General features: G+C 35.8%; 2 protein-coding genes and 1 long non-coding RNA gene across 5 annotated transcripts; 2 read left to right on the top strand and 1 right to left on the bottom strand.

Annotated features, from left to right (window-relative positions):
• Positions 1–1,210: 1,210 nt before the first annotated feature.
• On the top strand, positions 1,211–10,557 carry LOC137965707 (E3 ubiquitin-protein ligase COP1). Of its 2 annotated transcripts, none has more exons than XM_068812026.1 (13): positions 1,211–1,663; positions 2,133–2,210; positions 3,093–3,248; positions 3,372–3,731; positions 4,623–4,780; positions 4,915–4,980; positions 5,823–5,901; positions 5,991–6,146; positions 6,229–6,327; positions 7,343–7,447; positions 7,526–7,705; positions 9,972–10,082; positions 10,203–10,557. In XM_068812026.1, the coding sequence occupies exons 1-13, from the start codon at positions 1,331–1,333 to the stop codon at positions 10,371–10,373; spliced, it is 2,052 nt and encodes a 683-aa protein (XP_068668127.1). In that variant the 5' UTR covers positions 1,211–1,330; the 3' UTR covers positions 10,374–10,557. The 2 variants fall into 2 exon arrangements, with proteins under 2 accessions (XP_068668127.1, XP_068668126.1); XM_068812025.1 differs by having other exon boundaries at positions 4,620–4,780.
• Positions 10,558–14,503: 3,946 nt separating this feature from the next.
• Positions 14,504–19,943, top strand: LOC137965691 (uncharacterized). 2 transcript variants are annotated; one of them, XR_011116151.1, is made up of 4 exons: positions 14,504–15,038; positions 15,208–15,240; positions 16,912–17,068; positions 18,831–19,943. It is a non-coding gene; the product is annotated as an uncharacterized lncRNA (long non-coding RNA). The 2 variants fall into 2 exon arrangements; XR_011116150.1 differs by having other exon boundaries at positions 15,208–17,068.
• Positions 19,944–19,959: 16 nt separating this feature from the next.
• LOC137965690 (uncharacterized) lies at positions 19,960–21,438 on the bottom strand. Its single transcript, XM_068812003.1, has 2 exons — positions 20,774–21,438; positions 19,960–20,689 (listed from the first exon to the last, which is right to left on the bottom strand). Exons 1-2 carry the CDS (start codon positions 21,228–21,230, stop codon positions 20,214–20,216), a joined length of 933 nt encoding a protein of 310 aa, XP_068668104.1. The 5' UTR covers positions 21,231–21,438; the 3' UTR covers positions 19,960–20,213.
• Positions 21,439–21,479: the final 41 nt, after the last annotated feature.

Raw genomic sequence — 21,479 nt, 5'->3', positions numbered from 1 at the left:
TGAGTGATTGGACTTCTGTGTTGCTTTTGAGTTACCCTGAAACCCAATGTGGGATGGCTGATGAAGATGAATACTTTATTGGGTTTTCCATTATAGAGTGATTTACTTTCTCTAAAAGCTTTATTTTGTGGAGTTAGTGTGAGAATCCTGTGAAAAAGAATGAGTTACTTTTTTGTTTTTCCTCTCCATCTCAGAAGTTATGAATGCTCATAACATATAATGAAACTGAAATCATATCATTTTCTAATATGATCTGCTTGTCTCAACAGAAAGAAAGAAAATGATTGAGCTTCATTTCCCTTTACAAGTACACTAACTCACTTTTTAACCAATTCTCTGCTGAAAATAATTATACAGGTACCTCTTTCCATGTTCTTTGGTAGAATATTAATCATGGAAATACAGAAGAAGGATCACAGAGGAAAGTACTTTCTTTTCTTCATTCCTCTTCTTTAGGTCATTCAGTTTCTTGCTTGGCTAACTAGTTCATCAATTATGGTTCAGATTAACCAAGTTCAGTTATTTCTTTGAATCCCTTTCATACAAATTAAACAGAGACCTATCATGCTGGGATGACAATTTTACCTAATTTTTTTTTTTTTTTTTGTTCAACTATTCATTTATAAATGCATAAGAATAAAATAGATTCACCCTTTTACCCATATACCCTTTAGACCATTATAAAATAAATAAATATGAATAAAATAAATATATCTGATTAACCATTTATTTTAAAATTATTTAATTAAAATACTTATAATATTTTTATGTTATTTTAGTTTTCTAGAAAATTTTAAAAATTTATATTATATTCTTTGTTATTTATCCATTTATTTACCTATTTATTTAATTAAATAAATGAAATAATCATTTTAAATAAAACAGGTAATTTAATAGGTTTTGGATAATCAAAACGAAAATGAATTAAATCTTACCCATCCCAATTTTTTAATATGAACCCAATTTATTTCTTACCTATTCACTATTATTCTGGTTCTTATTCAAACCAGACCAGTAAAATTATATCCGGTCCGGTTCCTACGTATTTGTTACTGTTACTCATGCCACCAGTCACTACAGCTCCGAACTCCTAACATCATCACCTTCGTGTCTCCTTTCTGCCCTCAGAAATTAAATGAAACTAAAGTAAAATTGAAGTGAAAATAAAAAATGGAAATTTCTCCCTCCTTGATCTTGCAGACTGCAATTCTGCTCTCCCCATTTCTTCTTCCTCTCAAAGTTTCAAACTCCGAATTGAAATTTATTTATTTTACAGAAACAGAGACTTTTGGCCTTGAAGTTGCTGTACCCGGATTCCTCCGACGAGGGGATGGCGGAGACCTCTTCGACGGGGGCGTTAGTGCCGTCGGTGAAGCCGGAACCCAAATGGGGTGCGGAGGCGGTGACTTTGTCGGTGACGCAGGCCGCTGGAGGGGAGGGGGCTACGGTAGCCGGGGAGGTGTGGGGGGTGGGAGTGGAGCCAGATAAGGATTTGTTGTGTCCCATCTGTATGCAGATTATCAAGGACGCATTCCTCACCGCCTGTGGTCATACTTTCTGTTACATGTGTATTGTTACCCATCTGAATAACAAGAGTGATTGCCCCTGTTGCGGGCAGTACCTCACTACTAATCAGCTTTACCCTAATTTTCTGCTTAATAAGGTGAGTCTGCTTCTACAGTTTGCCCTTTATTATTGCTTTCTGTTGGTTTACCAGTGTTTGTGTCTTTTACTTTCTCTGCCTTTGGGGATTTGGTGGTGCAATATTAATAGTTTAGTTTAATTGCTGATCTGTTTGGTTGGTTTTGTACTTTTTTGGGTTTTTGTAGTTTGTTTTTTGGAACTTTTCTGTCGTGGATGTTAAGCTCTGAGTAGCCGAAATGGATAGCATTGGGTCTCCTTTTCCTGCATGCTTATTTCAGCAGATTTTTTTTTCCAGCTACTTATCTGTACATGCACAATGTGTAGTACTACGCTTGTTATTTGGTAGCTTTTATCGTGGAGTTTTGAGGATTTTTGTTAAATAAAATGTCCCATAAGTCCTACTTAGGCTCTCTATGGCTTGAAATGGATCAACATATTTATTTTTAACTTGCACTCTTTTTAATTAACTTTATTCTGTTTTGTTACAGCTACTGAAGAAGCAATCCGCTCGTCAAATAGCAAAACATGCATCACCTACAGAGCATCTTCGTCTGGCATTACAACAGGTAAGTTATTGGTTCTAGCGTGCAACATTGTGTTGGTTTACACAGTATAATTCTTTTGTACTAACATACATTGATTTTAGAAGGATCTACCAAACATTGTGTAGGATCACTGTTTTCAGTTTTTTGAGGCATGGGTACTAGGTTTACTTATCTGATGTTTCGAGCATTCGTGGTACTTCTTCTTTGTTTGGGAGGATTTTGAAGTTCTTCAACAATCTACATCAGTAATTACCTGTGTTTGGTAGATAACAATTATTATGAAGTATTGGTTCTACTAAAATGATTTGATGACTGAACGTAGATTGAGACTTGACTTTCTAAAATCTGAATTAATATGTTCCTTTATCAGAATTCCTTCTTCTGGGTCAAATCATGTGAAACAGTGAGCGCTGCCAGTGTCTCAGCTGATTGCTGTTATCCCTTGGCGGGACTTAAAAGCTTATCTCTTGCTTTTAGAGGTTTAAATTTGATCAGACATACTCATCATAAGGTCTTATTATAGTTTAAGATTTGTTTTAATTTTTTTGAAATGGCATTCATAAATGGGAGAAAAGACAAAAAGTGCAAAAAAGGAACAACCCCAGACTGCTAGGCCTTCAATACAAGACAAAGGATGAAAAATAGAATATTGAAAGATGGTATTGCATTTTGCTTCTTGGATTGCACCCTCTAGCAAGAGTGTGTTTTGGAGCTCAAGGTGTATCTGTCCAATTATACTTTAGATTCATCTGTTTTTAGATATTTAACTTGAAAGTGGGAATATAGTGTTGCAATTTGCAACTACTAAAATATTTCACTGTTTGAAAATGCAAAATTTAGTGATTTAGTACAAATATTTTGGAGGACTCTTCTATGTGACACTCAATTGTGATTCTTAGACAGGGTTTTGAAGTTTCTGTGAAGGAGCTGGATAACATACTTTCTCTCCTTCAAGAGAAAAAGAGGAAAACGGAGCAAGAAGAGGCTGAGACCAATATGCAGATTCTTCTTGACTTCTTGCTCTGCTTGAAGAAACAAAAACTTGATGAACTAAATGAGGTTAGATTATGACAAGTCTTTTCTTAACTAGCCTAATAACTCCTAGTGAGTGCAATACAAGTCTGTGTATATTGTACTTGACGTAATGGCTTAGATGATTCAAGAACTTTCACTTGTCAATAGGTACAATCTGATCTCCGATATATTAAAGAAGATATAAACTCTGTGGAGAGGCACAGAATTGAGTTATACCATGCAAAGGAGAGATACTCAGTGAAACTTCGCATGCTAGCAGATGACCCCATGGCACCAAAAGTACGGTCTTCTTCACTTGATAAGCACAATACAGGCTTCATTGCTGGTACTCGGGCTGTACAAGGTGGCACCTGCTCAAACAGTTCCCAGGGAAAGAAAATAGACACAAAGGTCCAAGGAAATTCCCAGGGCTACCAAAGAAAAGATGGTCTTAGTGGTTCAGATCCACAGAATGCAATTTCTCAGTCAGGACTGGCTGTAGCAAGAAAAAGGAGAGTTCATGCACAGGTTAGCATTCTGACCAAGCTAGTTTTAATCTTCTGTTATCTATGCCTCTGAGAAATCACACGGCCTATGTAATGCACTATTAAAGACTGTATTTGATAAAAATATCCTCTGAATGCCGCTTCAGTAAAATTTGTTAGAGCCTTAATTGTTTGAATAAAAAATATATTCTGGTCTATCATGCTGAACCATCTTTCTGCTTCATCAAGAATCTCTGTGCCAGATCCTTTATAGCTGACTACACTTCTTTGATGCAAAGACAATTCATCTGTTGAATGGCTTCATCATCTGAAAAAGGATATATAAGTGCAACCATCTTTCTGCAAAGTGCATAGTGGCGTGGTTAGGGGCGTCAAACCTTGTTGGTTATGTATGACTGATTCTGCCCCATAAAGGGTGTGGAATCTGAGCTCATCAAAGTCACTGATGCACCTTGTCTAGTTTATTGGTAGCTTAACTTGGTGGGAGGCATAGTTGTGTACATTCTGCAGTTGTCTGAACAACTCGGTGGAGGGTTTTTGAATTCGAAGTCTTGGGACAAAAAGGGCTGGGTTCTTGTAAAAAAATAACAGGAGAGTGCAAGGGGTTCTCTACATTGTGTGCTTTAAGGGGAAAAAAAGAGCTCTTTCCTCTTTCTGTCTCTCCATTTTTCTATGGCCCTAAAACCATGGAACCAAGTTCATTTGGAATGGGAAGCATACTACATCAAGTACATCAGACTAACTTGTAAAAAGGAACTGTAACTTTCAAAGAGAAGTTAAAGAGTATGCAATTACAATTCTATCTTGGCACAAATATGATACATGGCAGCGAGTAGAAGCTTCCTTCTGACTTGTTGTTTATCCTTTTAGTTATCTTTTTTATTCAATTTTTTGCTCATTTCTTGTTTAGCAGTTTAATGATTTACAAGAGTATTACTTGCAAATGAGGCGTCAAGGAGCTTGCCAATCAAAAAATCAGGATGAAAGGGATGTTAATGGTTTAAGCCGGGAAGGATACCATGCAGGTCTTGAGGATTTTCAGTCTGTACTGACTACATTTACTCGATACAGGTTTTACATTCATCATAGCTTACTGACTCTTTGTTCTTATTGGTTCTGGCCAAAACCTTATATCTTGAAATGTGATAACTTCAGTTCTATATCTGCTCTACTTCTTTGCTAATTGCCCTTATCACTTGTCTCAGTCGCTTGCGTGTTATTGCTGAACTTAGACATGGGGATCTTTTCCACTCAGCCAATATTGTATCAAGGTGAGGACTGGGCAACGCATCTTTCCAATTTCCATCATATTTGGTGTTCATAATATTTGATGATATTAACTTTAAAAGAATATTATGTGATGCCTTTTTTTCTAATTTTTCTAATCAAATATTTTGTAGCTTTTTTTTTGGGATCTTGAGATTTTAAGTGGTATGGACAGCATTTCTCTGTGGGATAATATGTAGCAAAATGTCAAATAAGAGGGCTTAATTGCTAACACTCTTAATTGCCATGCCAATTTGGCTCTATTCTAGCCATGGATTATACTCTAGGACACTGCACTGTGTTACTTTACTCTAGAACTCGCTCGGTAATGGAGAAATGGCGGGTCTCCAAGAATAAGTCTTCTCCGTTTAGAGGTGTTATTGACAAAGCTACTCATCATATCTCTCTTGTGCTGGGTATTGTATTGAGTTCTTTGTATCTGGGGCGTTATATTCAATCAAGTTGAAGGCTGACTTCCTTGCTTGTTCTAACAAAGATGGTTTCTTTTAGCCATTGGAGTCTCTTTCTAAATTTTGATTTGCAGGTCAAATGAGAACCTTATGCCAGCTTGTTTCTAAATTCTTATTTGCAATAAGGGAATCATTGCCTTATGTTTTCAATTGAGGGCAGCAATCCACAAGTAATAAAACTGTATGCAGAAATTTTAACTGGTCTTTGAAAAGGTAGAAGCTTAACATTGTGAGGCTTTTTAAGGTTAAAAAAAAGTGTCTGACAGCTTTACTTATATGGGGATTGTTACAAGTCGATAAATGTATATGGGCACATAGAGAACAAAATGGGTAGATACTAACTGCTTTTAATGTTTGCATGTTCATGTCTCATGCAGCATAGAATTTGATCGTGATGACGAGTTATTTGCTACTGCTGGGGTTTCTAGGCGTATTAAAGTTTTTGAGTTCTCTACGGTAAAGTAGTGAGCGAACTGGTGAAATAAACAAGAAAAAGATTTTACTATCATTTACTAGGTGATTATTCTGACATTGTTTTATGTCAGGTGGTAAATGAACCTGCTGATGTCCACTTGCCAGTGGTGGAGATGCAGACACGATCCAAACTCAGTTGCTTGAGTTGGAATAAATCCATTAAGAACCATATAGCAAGTAGTGATTATGAAGGGATAGTTACCGTGTGGGATGTATCCACCAGGCAGGTAAATCCACTTCTTGCACAACATCTATTTCTATTATTCTAACCTTCTGATGCATTTAACTCTATTTTTTTTTTATTATCAGAGTGTCATGGAATATGATGAGCATGAGAAAAGAGCATGGAGTGTTGATTTTTCGCCTACTGATCCATCATTGCTGGTATCTGGTAGTGATGATTGTAAGGTATTTTTCATATTCCTAGTTATTTGACTGATAGGAAGTCAGTTCTGTGAGATCCTGTCCTAATGAAGCCCATTTTATGAATTTCTATCATGAAGTTTCATACTTCAAAGAAACTGGTGAGACAGCGGTCCTGAGTTGATGAAGTTCTTAAATGCATTTTTTTTCCTTTTGATGATTTCATAAATCAGAATACAAATGAAACATGTTTTGTTAGCATCTAAGTGAATGAAGGCTACCTACCATGTTCTTAAGCAAGTTGTAGACATGGAAAATCTATTGTCCAATTTTTTAAAAGCCAACCATGGCATTAACCTAGTTCCCTTGCTGGGTCAGGTTTTACTCGTTTAATCTGTGAGACAATCCTGTATCTCTTATCTTTTTTTGAAATGAGACAATCCTGTATCTCTTATCTTTTTTTGAAATGAGACAATCCTGTATCTCTTATCTCGTATGTGAATATGCTAGATGCTTCACCTACTTCTGTAACTTGCCTAGTAGCAGAGGTTTAAGGTATGAAATTGGAGAGTTCAATTATAAGCAAGTTGCAGCTTTGAAATTTAGAGGGTTCCCAATCTCAGAAGCCAAAAAAGAAAAGTAAAGGTAAAAATCAATCAACAATATATGTATAAGAAGTGCCAATTTTATTGAAAGGAGCAAAAAGCATTACACAGCAGGCTGGCTAGAGACCTGCACAAGAAGAACATTAAAGCGTGAGAAAAACAAACTTAAGAAATACAAGCAACAATATTGGTAGAAAACCATGCATAAATTCTCATAAAGAGGAAGATTAAAAAAATAATGACCATAAAATCAAGCCAGATTTTGGTGAATTTGAGCTGGTTTGCTTTGGGGTGTACAAGATTGTTATAGTTTTTCCCACCTTATTCGTGGTTGCTTACTTACCATGATCAATAACTAAGCTTTCAGTTTTCTGTGTGAGATACTAACTCCAAGAAAATGCAATTGGCTTCATTTGTCCCAATGTAATCTGACCCAGTGACTGTGCATGTTACAGGTCAAAATTTGGTGCACCAAACAAGAAGCCAGTGTATTAAACATTGATATGAAAGCTAATATTTGTTGCGTTAAGTATAATCCAGGTTCTAGTATTTATGTGGCGGTATGCTTCTAATCCTTCATTTGTATTCTTCAGCTGCATTTATTTGGCGGATCACTTAACTACTTGATACTTTTTCAGGTTGGTTCTGCTGATCATCACATTCATTATTATGACCTGAGAAATACAAGTGCTCCGGTCCATATCTTTAGTGGTCACAGGAAGGCAGTTTCATATGTAAAATTTCTCTCAAGTAATGAGCTTGCCTCTGCATCAACTGATAGTACATTGCGATTATGGGATGTGAAGGAACACTGTCCGGTAAGCACACCTTTCTGTGGATGAGATTACAGGAATGATACAATCCTCTTGAGATTCTTCACTCATAGAAAGGAATCCTGAACAATATATAATATCTTACTTGTTATGAAAATTCAGTCTTAAGTCATTTTTTTAAGAAAGAGAAAAAACGCTATTTTATAATGTCAAGTGGCAAAAAAATACATCACAAAGAGGAATCTCTAATATTGATTTCTAGGGTCAATACATAAATACAAAAGGTCTCAAGGGAAGGAGAAAAAAAGGAACTCTAGCTCTTGGGAGAGAGGAGATACGAAACCAAGGGAGAGAAAGAAGAAGAAAAGAGGGAGAGGTATAAGGACGAATTTGAGTCAAGAGGAAGAGACTTGAATGCTCTACCCCATGCCTTGAGGTTGTATTTATAGTTTTTTGAAAGTGTTTACAATGACTACAATGCCCTTAGGGCTACACACGTCAAAAGGAAAAAGACTTAAAGAGGATTTACATCAGCTTACATAATTATAATTGTATGTCATCTCTATGGAAGTTCTCCTTATTTACTAGTCATATCACCCTTATACACGTTGGTGTCTTTTAATATCTAACAATAAGAGTTTGAAGGGGGGACCTTTCTTTAGCAAAAGCATCAACTAAGCTATTAGCTGATCTAGGAACATGACTCCATTTACATACAGAAGATCAGAGATCTCGAATCTCATAAAAATAATGCTAAAGACACCAAGGAAGAAATTTTTATCCCTTCACGCCAGCAAATCACATTCCTAGAATCCCCTTCAATATGAAGCAACCCCTGACATTTATCTCAAAAGATTTAGAATCTGAAAAAATAATAGGACTTGAAAATGATGCTAAAATATCACCTAGTGAATTTCTGAAAATGCATCCAATACCTGAAGGTCCTGGGTTACCAATAGATGATCCATCACAATTTAGCTTTATGATGTAAGGAACCGGAGGAGACCAGTCAGCATGATTAGGAAGATTTGTAGAGTGAAGAGTAACTACTTGATCCCAGTTACTTCTCAACAAATCAACAGAAATGTCATTGACTTGCATTATTTAATATTGACTCTTTCTGTGGTGAGATATATGTTACCGAGAACAAAAGTTGGAAAGATGCAAACCCATGAGATTTTAGGTCATGCCACCCACTAATGTAGCAGTAGAGACAAAGTGATCTCCTATGAAAGTTCAAACTCACCTCGCACATCTTGTCATGGGCACTCAATTGGATCTTGTCATGGGCACTCAATTGGACCTGTGTTCCACTAAAGCGTACAAAAGGAGAGCCAAGATATCGTAATGAAATGAAATATTACAAAAAGATATTGAAATGAACACTTACGCTTAAATTGACCCATTCAATTGGAGAGTAGGCAGTTGTGAGCAGATTGCACAATGTCACCTTGTTTCAATCGATCTGTTTGGTTTGATTAATCCATGGTTCTTTTCATTTTCTTTCTTATTGCCTCTCAAATGTGAATTTTAGAGAAAATCTTGAGGCTTTATATAACCAATTTTTCATTTCAGAACTTGCTCTTGTTTCTCATTCCTCCCAAAATGACTAAGCTGTTTTCCCAACTAATATGTATAGATCTTTTCTAGGTCAAACCAATCTGGGACTATCCTCCCACATACAACAACTCTCACGGTTAAACATCTAGCCTGAGAGATGGAGCACATGTACAACTATGGACTGGTCCATTTGTTTTCTTTTCTTTTTAGAATAATGTGCCAATTTTTTTATCTACCAACACTCCCTCATGCATTCTGGTTTAAACTGACACTCTTGTTTAAGACATGAATAACATATTCACGGCAATAGAGAACAACATAGAGGAGCATAAAACACAAATGCTGACTTTGCATTGGTTTTCATAACATGTTAAAACTGAGCTGGTTTTTCCACAAATGATTAGCTGTAGTTTGGATGCCTCTTCCCAATCAATAAGCTTATGACCTTTCCAAGCCCACTCCAATGTGGCACCACTCTCCCACACACAAACTTGAGAACATGTTTTAACTATAGATTGGTGGATTTCTTTACCCATCAGTATTCTCCGATCTATGTTTGTTGAATGTTTTATTTGTATAGATGTTTTTTCTACTTCGACCTGTACGCTTTTTGTCCTTGAAAGATCGTTGTTCTTGAAAATTCGAGTTTGTATGTTGTACAAAATATTATTTCATTGTTTGTATTGTTTCTTTTGCTGATTCCAATTAAAATAGATCGTGTGACAGTTTTTCACCTTTGTAATCTTATCAGGTTCGAACATATAGAGGACACACAAATGAGAAGAATTTTGTGGGTCTAACAGTAAATAATGAGTATATTGCCTGTGGGAGTGAAACAAATGAAGTTTTTGTGTACCACAAGGTAAGCTATGTTTCAAGCCAAGGTTCTATATTATTGGGACTGCAATGGTAGGCTTTATTTCATGTCCTCCTCTCTTTTAGAACCTGCATTTTCAATACTTGGTGCATATTCATTTTGCAGGCTATCTCCAAACCTGCAGCTTGGCATAAATTTGGATGCTCTGATATGGATGATACAGATGATGATGCGGGTTCATACTTCATAAGTGCAGTGTGTTGGAAAAGAGATAGTCCAACAATATTAACTGCTAATAGTCAAGGAACCATCAAAGTTCTCGTACTTGCTGCTTGAGAAAGAAAACGGAAGGGAAACATAGAAGTAAAAATTATATGTTACGAATCCAAATAGATAACTTCACAGCAATTCTTGTTGTTTTGGTATTACTGTAAGAGTGTAAAGAGATGGGTAGTTCGGAAAGAATGAAACAAGGTCTGGCTTTATCAGTTATTTGTACATAACCAACCGTGCAATTTGTATAAAGGGAAAAGATCATTTTGACTGAGAGTTGCCCATCAATATCATGGAATTGGTTTGGTTCACAGGTTTCAGCACTTCAACAAGTTTGGAGGAAGAATCTTAGGAAATTTATTATGGAGCTCAAATTCTTTAGGGTTCTGTTTGGAACTTGAAGTCGCCATCGTAATGGCCTTACAACTTGACATCGTCACATTCTCTGTGGAGAACAATCGCAAGACAGTTTCGTTTTCGTATGAGGCCAGGAGAGATGGGTTGTGACGACTTTTGAGACAGAGTTTGGAAGAAAGTTCTTGCCTTCTGTCTTCTTTCGGGTTGCATCAGTTTCTGTGCTTCACGCCCCGGATAATTAATGGTTTAATATAATTGGATAATTAAACCAATTAAAGATTATAATTTATTATAAAATAATATACTAATTATGTGTGATTAGAATAAATTATTTAAAATAAATAAAAAATTAAAAATAACATAAACAAATATAATAAATAAAAACATAATTTTGTAATAACATAAGATATATTTTGACATTAAAACTTATTATTTTAATACAGTAATAAAAAAATACATAATAAATAAATAAATATATTAATTTATCAATAACATAATGTATATTTTTACGTATTATTAACTAATAAAATATTAACACAAAACGTAAATTTATTTGTTTAATTAATTATAATAATTGGATAATTAAACTAATTAATGATTACAAGTTGATTATAAATTAATATATTAATTACATGTGACTTGAATAAATTTTCAACACATGAAAAAAAGTATAAAATAAAAAAAGCGAATATAATTAACAAATAAAAAATTTATTTTGTTAATAACATACTATGAATTTTTTACATAATTAATAATATATTTTTATTAAAAATAATAAATAGTTTAAATAATTTTCAATAACATATATATATAATTAAAACTTAAAAAAAAAATGCTTCAAAATGAGCCGAGTTACTCCTAATAGTCCTCAATTTACAATATAAAAATAAACGTTTATGCCTTGGAATATAACAACTAGTTCGTGCGTTTAAAATCATCAAACTTACTAGTTTAGTACATACGAATGACAACATACATGTTCAAAAGTAATAAAGTACAACCATTAATAATCACTCCACATGCTAGTCGATATGGCATCTCGAAATTGTGCTGCTCGAGTGGATTCTAATGCACGGCTCCTCCGCATGGTTGTTGATAGGTTGCCTTCATCCCCAAGATCATCACTATCATCGCTATCTTCGTCCTCATTTGCACCTCCTAATCGGACCTCATCACCTCCTCCACCAAGCTCATCATCTGAATCATCATCTTCCAATTCAAACATATCATTGTAATCCTCTTTACATATATAATTGTGTAATATGCAACAAGCTATAACAATTTTCATCTGGATCTTATAAGAAAACGGAGGAGCGCCTTTCAACATTTGGAATCGAGCTTTTAAAGCACCAAAAGTTCGTTCAATAGTATTCCTCAAAGATGAATACCTTCGGTTGAATAACTCTTTATCATTTTTAGGAAGGTTGTCTTCAAATTCTTGTAGATGATAACGAGTTCCTCGATATGGAGCCAAAAATCCTGGCATATTTGCATAACCAGCATCGACTAGATAATATTTACCTATAGTACAAAAATTTTCCACCTAAGATAATTGAAGATAAAATAGAACAAAATTACTACATAAAAATATATTATTTACCTTCAGGTACAAATATTCTATTTCGGCGAGTCAATGCGTCCTTCAGTACACGGGAATCAGCAGCTGATCCCTCCCATCCAACAAGTATATAAGTGAATTGCATGTCAAATGTATATGCTGCCATCACATTTTGTGAAAGATAACCCTTTCTGTTCCAAAACCTTTGTTGTTCTTCAAGTGGGATGTTTGCTTTGATATGAGTTCCATCAATAGCCCCAATACAATCCTAATTATATCATTTCAATTAATACAAAGTAACTCTAAATATTAATCTAAAATTGTTCATTTGATGCTAAGAGATGTTACCTTAAAATACGGATAAAACATTGGATTGTTTAAAATCTTTGAGTGAGTCCGTTCTGAAGGCCGTTTGATGTAATCAGGCCGAAGTTTGATGATAACATTCAACACCTTATTGAAATACTTACTTATAGTCCAGTTTGATCTATCAAACATCTCTGCTGTGACACTATACGATTGTTATTGACCAACAGTTAGGAGAAAATATACAAGTTGTTCTTCCACTGAGATGGTCTTTGTGGGTGATAAAAATCCTTTACTATAAAGCATCTCTGCCATTTTTCTAAACACAATTTGATTCATCCTGTAAACTTTTTGAAATTTAACAGGTGATTTCACTAATGCCTTGTGCAAATAAATTCGACCACCAATCCCACGAGGACATAGTGCACGTCTATACCTATGGCTGAGATAATATCTTCTCATCATGTACGTAAGACATGCGAGTAATATTATTCTTACAATCATATTTTTGTCTTCCATCGAAACCTGCAAATACAATCACCACAACCACAATGACGATTACAAAAATAATTCTTGTTTCTTCCTAAATATCATAAACACAAAAGCATACCCTTATCTTCAATCATAACCTATTTTCAATCACACCTATATAAAACCATCTCCAATCACACACCCACAATATTCATCCACACGATAAGAACACAACAATCATGAAAACCCAAATCTTAACCATAATAATGTTCATAATTTATCAATGATATGTCTGATAAAGTCATAATTAAAAAAACATAATTAAACTTCAAAACAATTATCCCAAAATAGATAGTGCACTTAAAATTATTGACTACATTTCACTAGAACAATATTTAAGCCAACCAAGAGATTGAGAATTTTGTTGTCATCATCGAAAGTCCAAATGTCATATGATCGAGGAGTTTGTTGTCTTCTTCCAACCATTTATAATCTAAATTCGAGATGGTCTTTATGGAATTTTTTTTATCAGACAACCATTACCCGTCGTAGTCATTAGGGACACATAGAAACACAACCAACAAATAATAAAATACCATGTGGTGGATATTTATAACACCAAAATCTCCTCACCACATGGCAAGAGCATTCCATAACACTTCAAACATATTCAACAACATTCTAAAACATTTCAAAATTAATCGAACTAATTTCATTGCAGATGACTAGAACAATGCAAAAACAAACTTATCAAGTCCAAATTCATCGAACACCCTTGGTAGAGCCCCATATGACTTCACAGTCACTACAAACCGTACATCGTCATTGATGGGGGTCGGGTTTCGTTGGCTAATGGATGCCCGTGTAGGCGACTCAACTTTGTTTGAACTGGACTAAACCCCCTAAATCCTAAACCCTAACCAAGAACCCCAACAAATTAAAATAAGCCCCAAACCCTAACTCTAGACCTTAACACCTCTAAAAGCTGCAAACCCTAAACCCTAAACCTTAAAACTCCTAAAAGCCCCAAACCATAAACCCTATACCTTAAAACCCTAAAAGCCCCAAACCATAAACCCTAGACCTTAAAACCCCTAAAAGCCCCAAACACTAAACCCTAAACACTTAAAACGCTATCACCTAAAAACCTGAGAACCCTATTTTTAAAAAAAAACATAAACCTTAATTCCAGACCTAAAGACTAAACCCTAGACCTTAAAACCCTAAAAGTCCCAAATCCCAACTCTAATCCTGAAATTAAACCCTATCAAGATAAAATTGAACCCTAAATCTCATAAACCCTAAACCTAAATCCTACAATTATGCTACAATCAAGATAAATTATATACAAAAATTAAAATTAAATCAAATACAATACTAAATTAGTTGTAAAAAATTAGAGTTTAGGCATACCTTCTTAAATTTGGGAAAAACCACTACCCAATGAAGAAATATAAGTCCAATCGAAGACGATATCGAGGGGAGGGGGGCGGAGGAGCGAGAAGAGCGAGAACGAAGCGGAATAGGTTAAATCGAAGGATATCGAGGGGAGGGGGCCGGGGGAGGAGCGAGAAGAGCGAGAACGAACCGGAATAGGTTAAATCGAAGGATATCGAGGGGAGGGGGCGGGGGAGGAACGAGAAGAGCGAGAAAGAGAAGGGAGAGGGAGGCCGAGAGTGATAAGAGAGGGAGGCCGAGAGGGAAAAGAGAGAGGAAGACGAGAGAGGGAGAAGTAAGAGTGAGGCCGAGAGAGACACGGAGAGGAGATGCGTAGAAGAGAAGATGAAGATGGACCGATGACGAGAGAAAACTGAGAACGAAAACGAGAGATGACGAGAAAAAGCAGAGACAGCAAAGGGAGCAGAGAGAGCGACGACGAGAGAAAGAAGATGAGAATAGCTAACGACGATAATTTCTTTTTGGGGAGGGCGGGGGCAAGACGAGACGAAGAAGGAGACGAAGAAGATGAGAATAGTTAATGACGATAATTTTTTCTAAGCAACGCGCGTCGAGCGATGGTGTAATCTCACTTCAATGTAATTTTTTTTACACTAACGCCATTATTTGATGATGCGGGGGAATTCATTCCACTTCATTGTGGACTAACGGGGGCAATTCATTCCACTTCATTGTGGACTAACCCCCCCCCCCCCCCCCCCCCTTTAGGTTCGGCAAGTAAGATGATGAACTTTCGTTTGTGTGCAGGTTCTGTTAGCGGATCCGGAGCAGAGTATTCAGGTTAGATGAAACTATTCTTATGTCGTGTTACTAGCTCAATTCATTAGGTACCACACAAATACAAGGATTACAAAATGGAAAATCCATGACTTTGGAATGAATTAATATGGAACATTTTTTTTTAAATCTCTATGTGTATCAGAGGGATAAGAGCACCATGCGCTTAAAGCTGTTTTAGTTTTGAATTTTATTTTCTGACTGTGTTAATTTTCGGATTATGTTCAGTGAGCGTTGGACTTCCTGAGTTCAGAAGCTAAAATTGACTTCTTTGTATTTTCATATGAAAAAGGAATTAGCTGCGGTTCTCAATTTTGACCCAGTTATGATAGCTTTATTGAATCAGCATATCAATTTGTTTTAATAATCATTTGGCTACTTCAGTTCAGAAGGTAACTTTTTGTTTTGCTATAGAAAATGAAAAGAGTGACGGATCTGGATTTTTGACCCAGTTTATTTATTTATTTTTTAAGGAAATGTTTTTGGTGTAAGGAGAGGAGTTTGAATGTATAAGATCTTATGCCAATAAGCTATGATTGAGAGCACCTTTTTCAGCCAATTAACAGAAATTGGTTTCAGAATGTACAAATCTTTCAAATGTTACCCAGTTTTCAAAGTCCATTAAAGCCTCATCAAGCTGTTTCAATATGCAAGGGTTGGTGTATAGCATGGGACCTAACTGTGGCCATCCATGCATGACTCTGATAGCAGGTGCACTGTTTAAGCAGGTATCTGAAATTCTGAAGTTGAGATGTTCAGATTCAGATTTTATATGCCTATGTGCTATTCCTGCACTCTTTTGACCTTATCATGCACACATCCTTCTAATTGCATTCGTATTTAACAGTTTTTATATATCTGTTACTGTTTTTTTCCTTTTTCACTTGCTTTCCTTGTTCCTATTTTTTCAAGTGGAATCCAATGTTTATGCAACTATCTAGCCCATCTCCTGTAAAGCATCCAAACTAGTGATGTTCTATGATTTGTTTCAGATGTTTTACTTGTCGTCTTGTCCCACAAAAATGTCTGTTGACTCTTCACTTCAGTTCTAAACAGAGGGTTCACAGCAGGGTTGTTTATCGATAGGATTCTGGTATGAAGTGAAGTCTGTCCCTCTTATGCTGCTTGTTCAAGAGGGAGAACACTGGTTCCTTCAATCTCCTTTATTCAATTCTAGAGTCCCATTGAGAGAGCAGTAAGTAAAATGAGAGAGAGAGAGAGAGAGAGAGAGTGGTCAGAAGAGAAGTAAAGCAAGAGAGTTTCCAGAGGACAGAATTCCTCTTGACGCAACAGAGTTTTATTATAACCATTTGCAGCCCCTTACAGTTAAAAGCAACTAATATCACGAGTGTAGTACGATTTACTGAATCTTTTAGTCATGCAACTTTGTCAAAACTTGTAAGAAATATGTGTTTAGTTATGAAATTAAAGGTGAACTGGGAATATCATCCCAGTAGTATATACAATTCAGAAATTAAAGAAGATAACCTTGAAATATATGCTTGACAAGAGTGAAGCTGGGGGAATATCTACGCTTATAATGTGAGAACCAAGTATACTTTCTCGTTGCCAATGTGTTAATTTGTGCTTTTATTTTATCTCATCATATTGTACGAATTATAAGAGCTACTTCTGAGTAATTTTTATTATTTATTTATTGACAATTTCTTGTAGACACACTTGCAAGCTGACGTGTTCAGAGATGTCCTCTACACCCCTATAGGTTCATTGTCTGAAGTCGAGAGGATCCTAAACTTAGTCTAGTGTTCAGATCAAGATCCACTCAAGTTTGAGATTTGGTTGGTTCTTTGCAGTAGATACAGAGATTGTGGTAAGGCAGCTAGATAGTTACTACAAAATAGAGCACTAAACAATGGATACACTTATTGATAACTAACTTTTCTTCACTTCTATTCACACTTACTGATAATTTCTCCACTATTGATAACTTCTCTTCACTTCCTATTCACAAATTCTTCTAGACGTCCAATGCTTCTTGTAGTGGAGTTTGTGCTTTCCATTGGCTAGAAATTTTGTTAACTAGTGAAAGTAAGGGAGAATGACATTAGCTAAGACAATAGTTGTATCAAAGACTAGGGCAGCACAAGATATTATTAAAATTTAGAGTTGAAGACATAGACACGAAGTCTGGCTTCATATATCACTAAAGAAATGTTGCTTGGATACACCTCTTCTTCTTTAGTAATGTGTGAGCATGGCCTAAGTCCTCATTGGTAAGGAGCTATCTGAGTGGAAATAAAGAAAAGAAAAGCAAATACAATAAATAACCAACTTGTTGCAAAAGCTTCTTTATCCAAAAAACTCATTATTTTTTAGCTTCACTGAATAATAAAAATGTTCCCTCCTCTCCCATTTCTTGCATAATATTATTTTTTTTATGATACATTCTCTACACTGAATTTGAATAACAAGCATTCATATGAAAATTAGCTATCATAATAATCTGAAGTCAGATATAAGTTTTGTTCTTTATTCATTTTGTACTAAGGTTATTTAAATATTTTGATAGTTTAATACAAAATATCGAATAAGTTTCTTTATATAGAGATGATGTATTGCATGCCAACAGAATAAAAATTGATTAATGGTTTGTTTTTTATATGTTCATTTCATCAATGAGTATTTATGAAGTCATTAATAAACTCTCATCATTAATACTTAGTGGAATTAATTTATAAGGAAGAAGGTTGAATAAAAAGATTTTCTATTTAGTTGACTTTCTTGACAAAATTTACAGAAAAAATATCCTTGGTGGAATTCCTGCCAGCATTAGGAAGCTTAGCAAGATTAGACCATTGAACCAGAATCATCTGTCAGGTGTAATCCCATTTTTTATTGGTGACATTGCTGGTCTAAAGCTTCTATATCTGAATGAATATAGTCTAGAGGGGAGCATCGCATTGAGTCTTGGAAAGTGTGAGTTTTTGGAAGAGCATCTTTCCCATAATGCAGCTCTTACAGGTCCTGTATATACCTAAACATCCGTTCTTCCCTAACAAGGTTCCTAGACTTATCCCGTAATTCTTTGAATGGTCTACTACCTATAGAAGTTTGGAATTTGAGTTTATAATCTTGGAAAACTTGATCTCCATGATTCTTTAAGCAGTAGGAAGTTGGAAACTTGAATATGTAATCTTGGAAAACTGGATATCCCCAATATCCAAACGTGAGATCCCTAGCTAGCAGCTTGAGCAATTGTCTCAACTCAATGAAACCTTCCCCTTCATCACTGGGAACTCTTATAAGGGCCATCATCCATCTTGATCTTTCACACAATAACTTATGATATTGGAGACGTTTACTTTCTTGAGTTACTCTAATCTTTTAATTAACAATCCTGAAGGAATTGCACACCAGAGGTAGGGATCTTCAAGAAAATGCAACTGTACTTTCAATTATTGGGAAGTATAATTAACTTTGTGGGGGGATCAAGGAATTACAGCAAAGAGGAGACAATCATCTCCTCTCAAACAGCAAAGAGGAGACAATCATCTACGTAAAATACTAAGCATCAATGTTGTCATCATCTGTTTATTATTGATCTTTTTAATTGCTCTCTACTGTTACTGCAGGAAAACTTCCAGAGGAAATTCTTGCCACTCATCAACCTCTAAAGATAAGTTCTTAACTGTTGTTGGTTATTGGGAGCTCTTACCTGCAACTGATGGATTCTGCTCCACTAATTTAATTGGCAAGGGAGATTATGGTTCTGTTTATAAAGGATTAGTTGCTTGAAAATGATAGTATAACACATAGTATGCAATGCATTATAATATATATAACAAAAGATAATAAAGAGTGACAACCATCCATCTTCTTGCTTGACAAGCTATAACAATTTTACCTGATTACACATTTTTATTGTTCTATCCATTATTTATAAGTACATTGGAACAAAAACCTCATTTATAATATATGCATATATATATATATATATATGCATTTACTTTCATTCTATTAGTTGAATGGAAATGATAAGGATAAAGGTTATTTTCTATGCAATCACTTGAGTACTCTGGAAAACAGATGGAACCTGTTGTTGTTTTTAGTCCTTTCCAATATAATTTTACCCTCCCCCATTTGTTGTTGGTCGTCTAGAGCTACCATGCATGACATGGTCTGATTTAGTTTGCTCCCTTTTGTTTCAGTTTTTTGTATTCTTACAACCAATGAAAAGGTGGGTTTTGGCTAGAACACTTGAAAGGCACTCTTCAGCCACTTTCTAAGCCTAGGGAGATACAATGAAGATCATCTACTCATCTCAATCTCACATAAATTGAACCCCATGAATTCTATCCCATCAGGGGACACGACTCAAGCAAGATACCAAAAAAATAAAAATAAAAAGCTTTCTAAAGGGAACTGCTTGCAAATAATATCACCATTTAAAAGGAATAATACATTGCAAAGTGAAAAGCCTTAAAATTACTGTGTTTTCAATTCATCAAAAAGAGATCACGTAATGAGACTTATTTTCATCGTCTCCAATAGAAATCTGAACACCAGGGGTATTTTAGTAATTTTACTTTTATGGAGAGAATTTTAGTAATATTGACCAAAATTGGGATGATGACACCATTGAGAAATAAAATAGAGGAAGCAACCGATGGATATGAAACCTTTAAGCTTTTGTAACTCATGATTCTTGGGGTTTTGTAAGTCCTTAAAAGGGTTTAGGATTTAACTGCCATTTCATGTCTCCGTGATAATAGGCATACAAAAACTCTATAAAAGGTGGCAGAAACAGAAAAAAATGAGAGAAGAATTGTTGTTGTGGTTTTTTTTGCAAACAGGACCTGATGTAACGTATAGTTTCAATCCATCAAGCTTCTTCCTTTTTAAGGTCTTGACATCACAAAGAATTCAACATACACTTCTTCATCTTTCTGAAATGATTTTCAATGGGCATGTCAGGCACCTGATTAGGATAACCAGAAAATTTATGCAGTGAAGCATTAAAGTGGAGGGTCCATGGACACAGTGAGAGAGCCACTCTGCAAGCCCATGGGATAATCAAATCCAGACATGAAATCATCTCCAAAGATCACAGCACCAGCAGCCAATGCGCCGGCCCCAACACCAGTTGCAAAGCCAGGTCCGGCGGGCCGTCCGCCGGTGTTTGATGAAGGCAGATTCATGTAACTCTGTGGTAATGGACCAGTTGATGGAAGAAACGTAGGCACGAAACCTATGTGTGACGGTGGTGGAGGCGGTGGCGGAGTCCTTGGAGGTGGAGGAACCGTTGAATTTTGATAGCTTGAAGCCACTGGTGGTGGATAAGGACCTGAAAGGTGTGTTGCTGGGTAATTGTTGGTTTGGTTGATGTAGGCTGGGTATGGCTGAGATGGATAAGGCTGGATTGATCCACCTATGGGTAAGGGGAGACCAGTTCTGTAGTCTGGAAGCCTGATTCCACCTTCATCATCATTGCCTGCCAAAAAAAAGTTGGCCAATATGAGTTTCCCATTTTGTAGAAGTTATTTGTGAAAGTTAAAAATTAACAGGGAACAAGTACCTGAGAATGAAGAGACACCACCTCCGTCCTCAGATATCTGAACAGCAACATCTACAAATCCTCGAGGTTTGTCAGACTTCTTTTTTCTTAGTTGAAAGCTCCCAACTTCCTGGGTTTCTGCTCTGGGACCTTCTGAGTTCTGGCCGAACTTCCCAAAGAACTCTTTCAGTTGAATCACTGCTGTGCCATGCAGCTTCTCTCTCAGAAAAATGGGTTCCCTAGCATAAACTTCAACATTGAGGGACAAACCTTGCAACTTAGGGTCTGATTCCTCCAACAACACTGCAAACTTTGTTTTCCAAGTCGGGTTGGAGCTGCCTGACACATCGATCTTTGAACAGTACTTGTTCTCTAGATCAATCCATCCAACAACAAACCATTGGCGCTTCCACAGCGATGATGATCGAGGGAGTCCACGGGCAGAGATCAGACAGACTTCAATGCGAATTTTTCCCATTGTTGAAAGAATTTTCTTTTGAAAAGGATAAGAAAGGATGGAGGATGGAGAATTTTTTTACCTGTGTTAAGATTCTCCTTTTGATAAAGTGAGTGTAGGACAGCAGAGGAAGGGAGAAAAAATGAAGCTGCTTTGCATGATTGAGAGAAATACTTTACTTGTTGATAAGGACATTCTTTACCATATCATCACACTTTTCAAAGGTAAAATGCTGACTTTTTTAAAGTTAAATGCAACATTTTGCAAAGA

Source organism: Aristolochia californica, unplaced genomic scaffold, assembly GCF_029961685.1.
Source record: "Aristolochia californica isolate CCGP_79_NKW_82.1479 unplaced genomic scaffold, dmAriCali1.0.hap1 SCAF_5, whole genome shotgun sequence".
Classification (NCBI taxonomy): Eukaryota; Viridiplantae; Streptophyta; class Magnoliopsida; order Piperales; family Aristolochiaceae; genus Aristolochia; species Aristolochia californica.
Note: the sequence above shows the minus strand (reverse complement) of the source record. Positions and strands in the feature narration are given on the sequence as shown.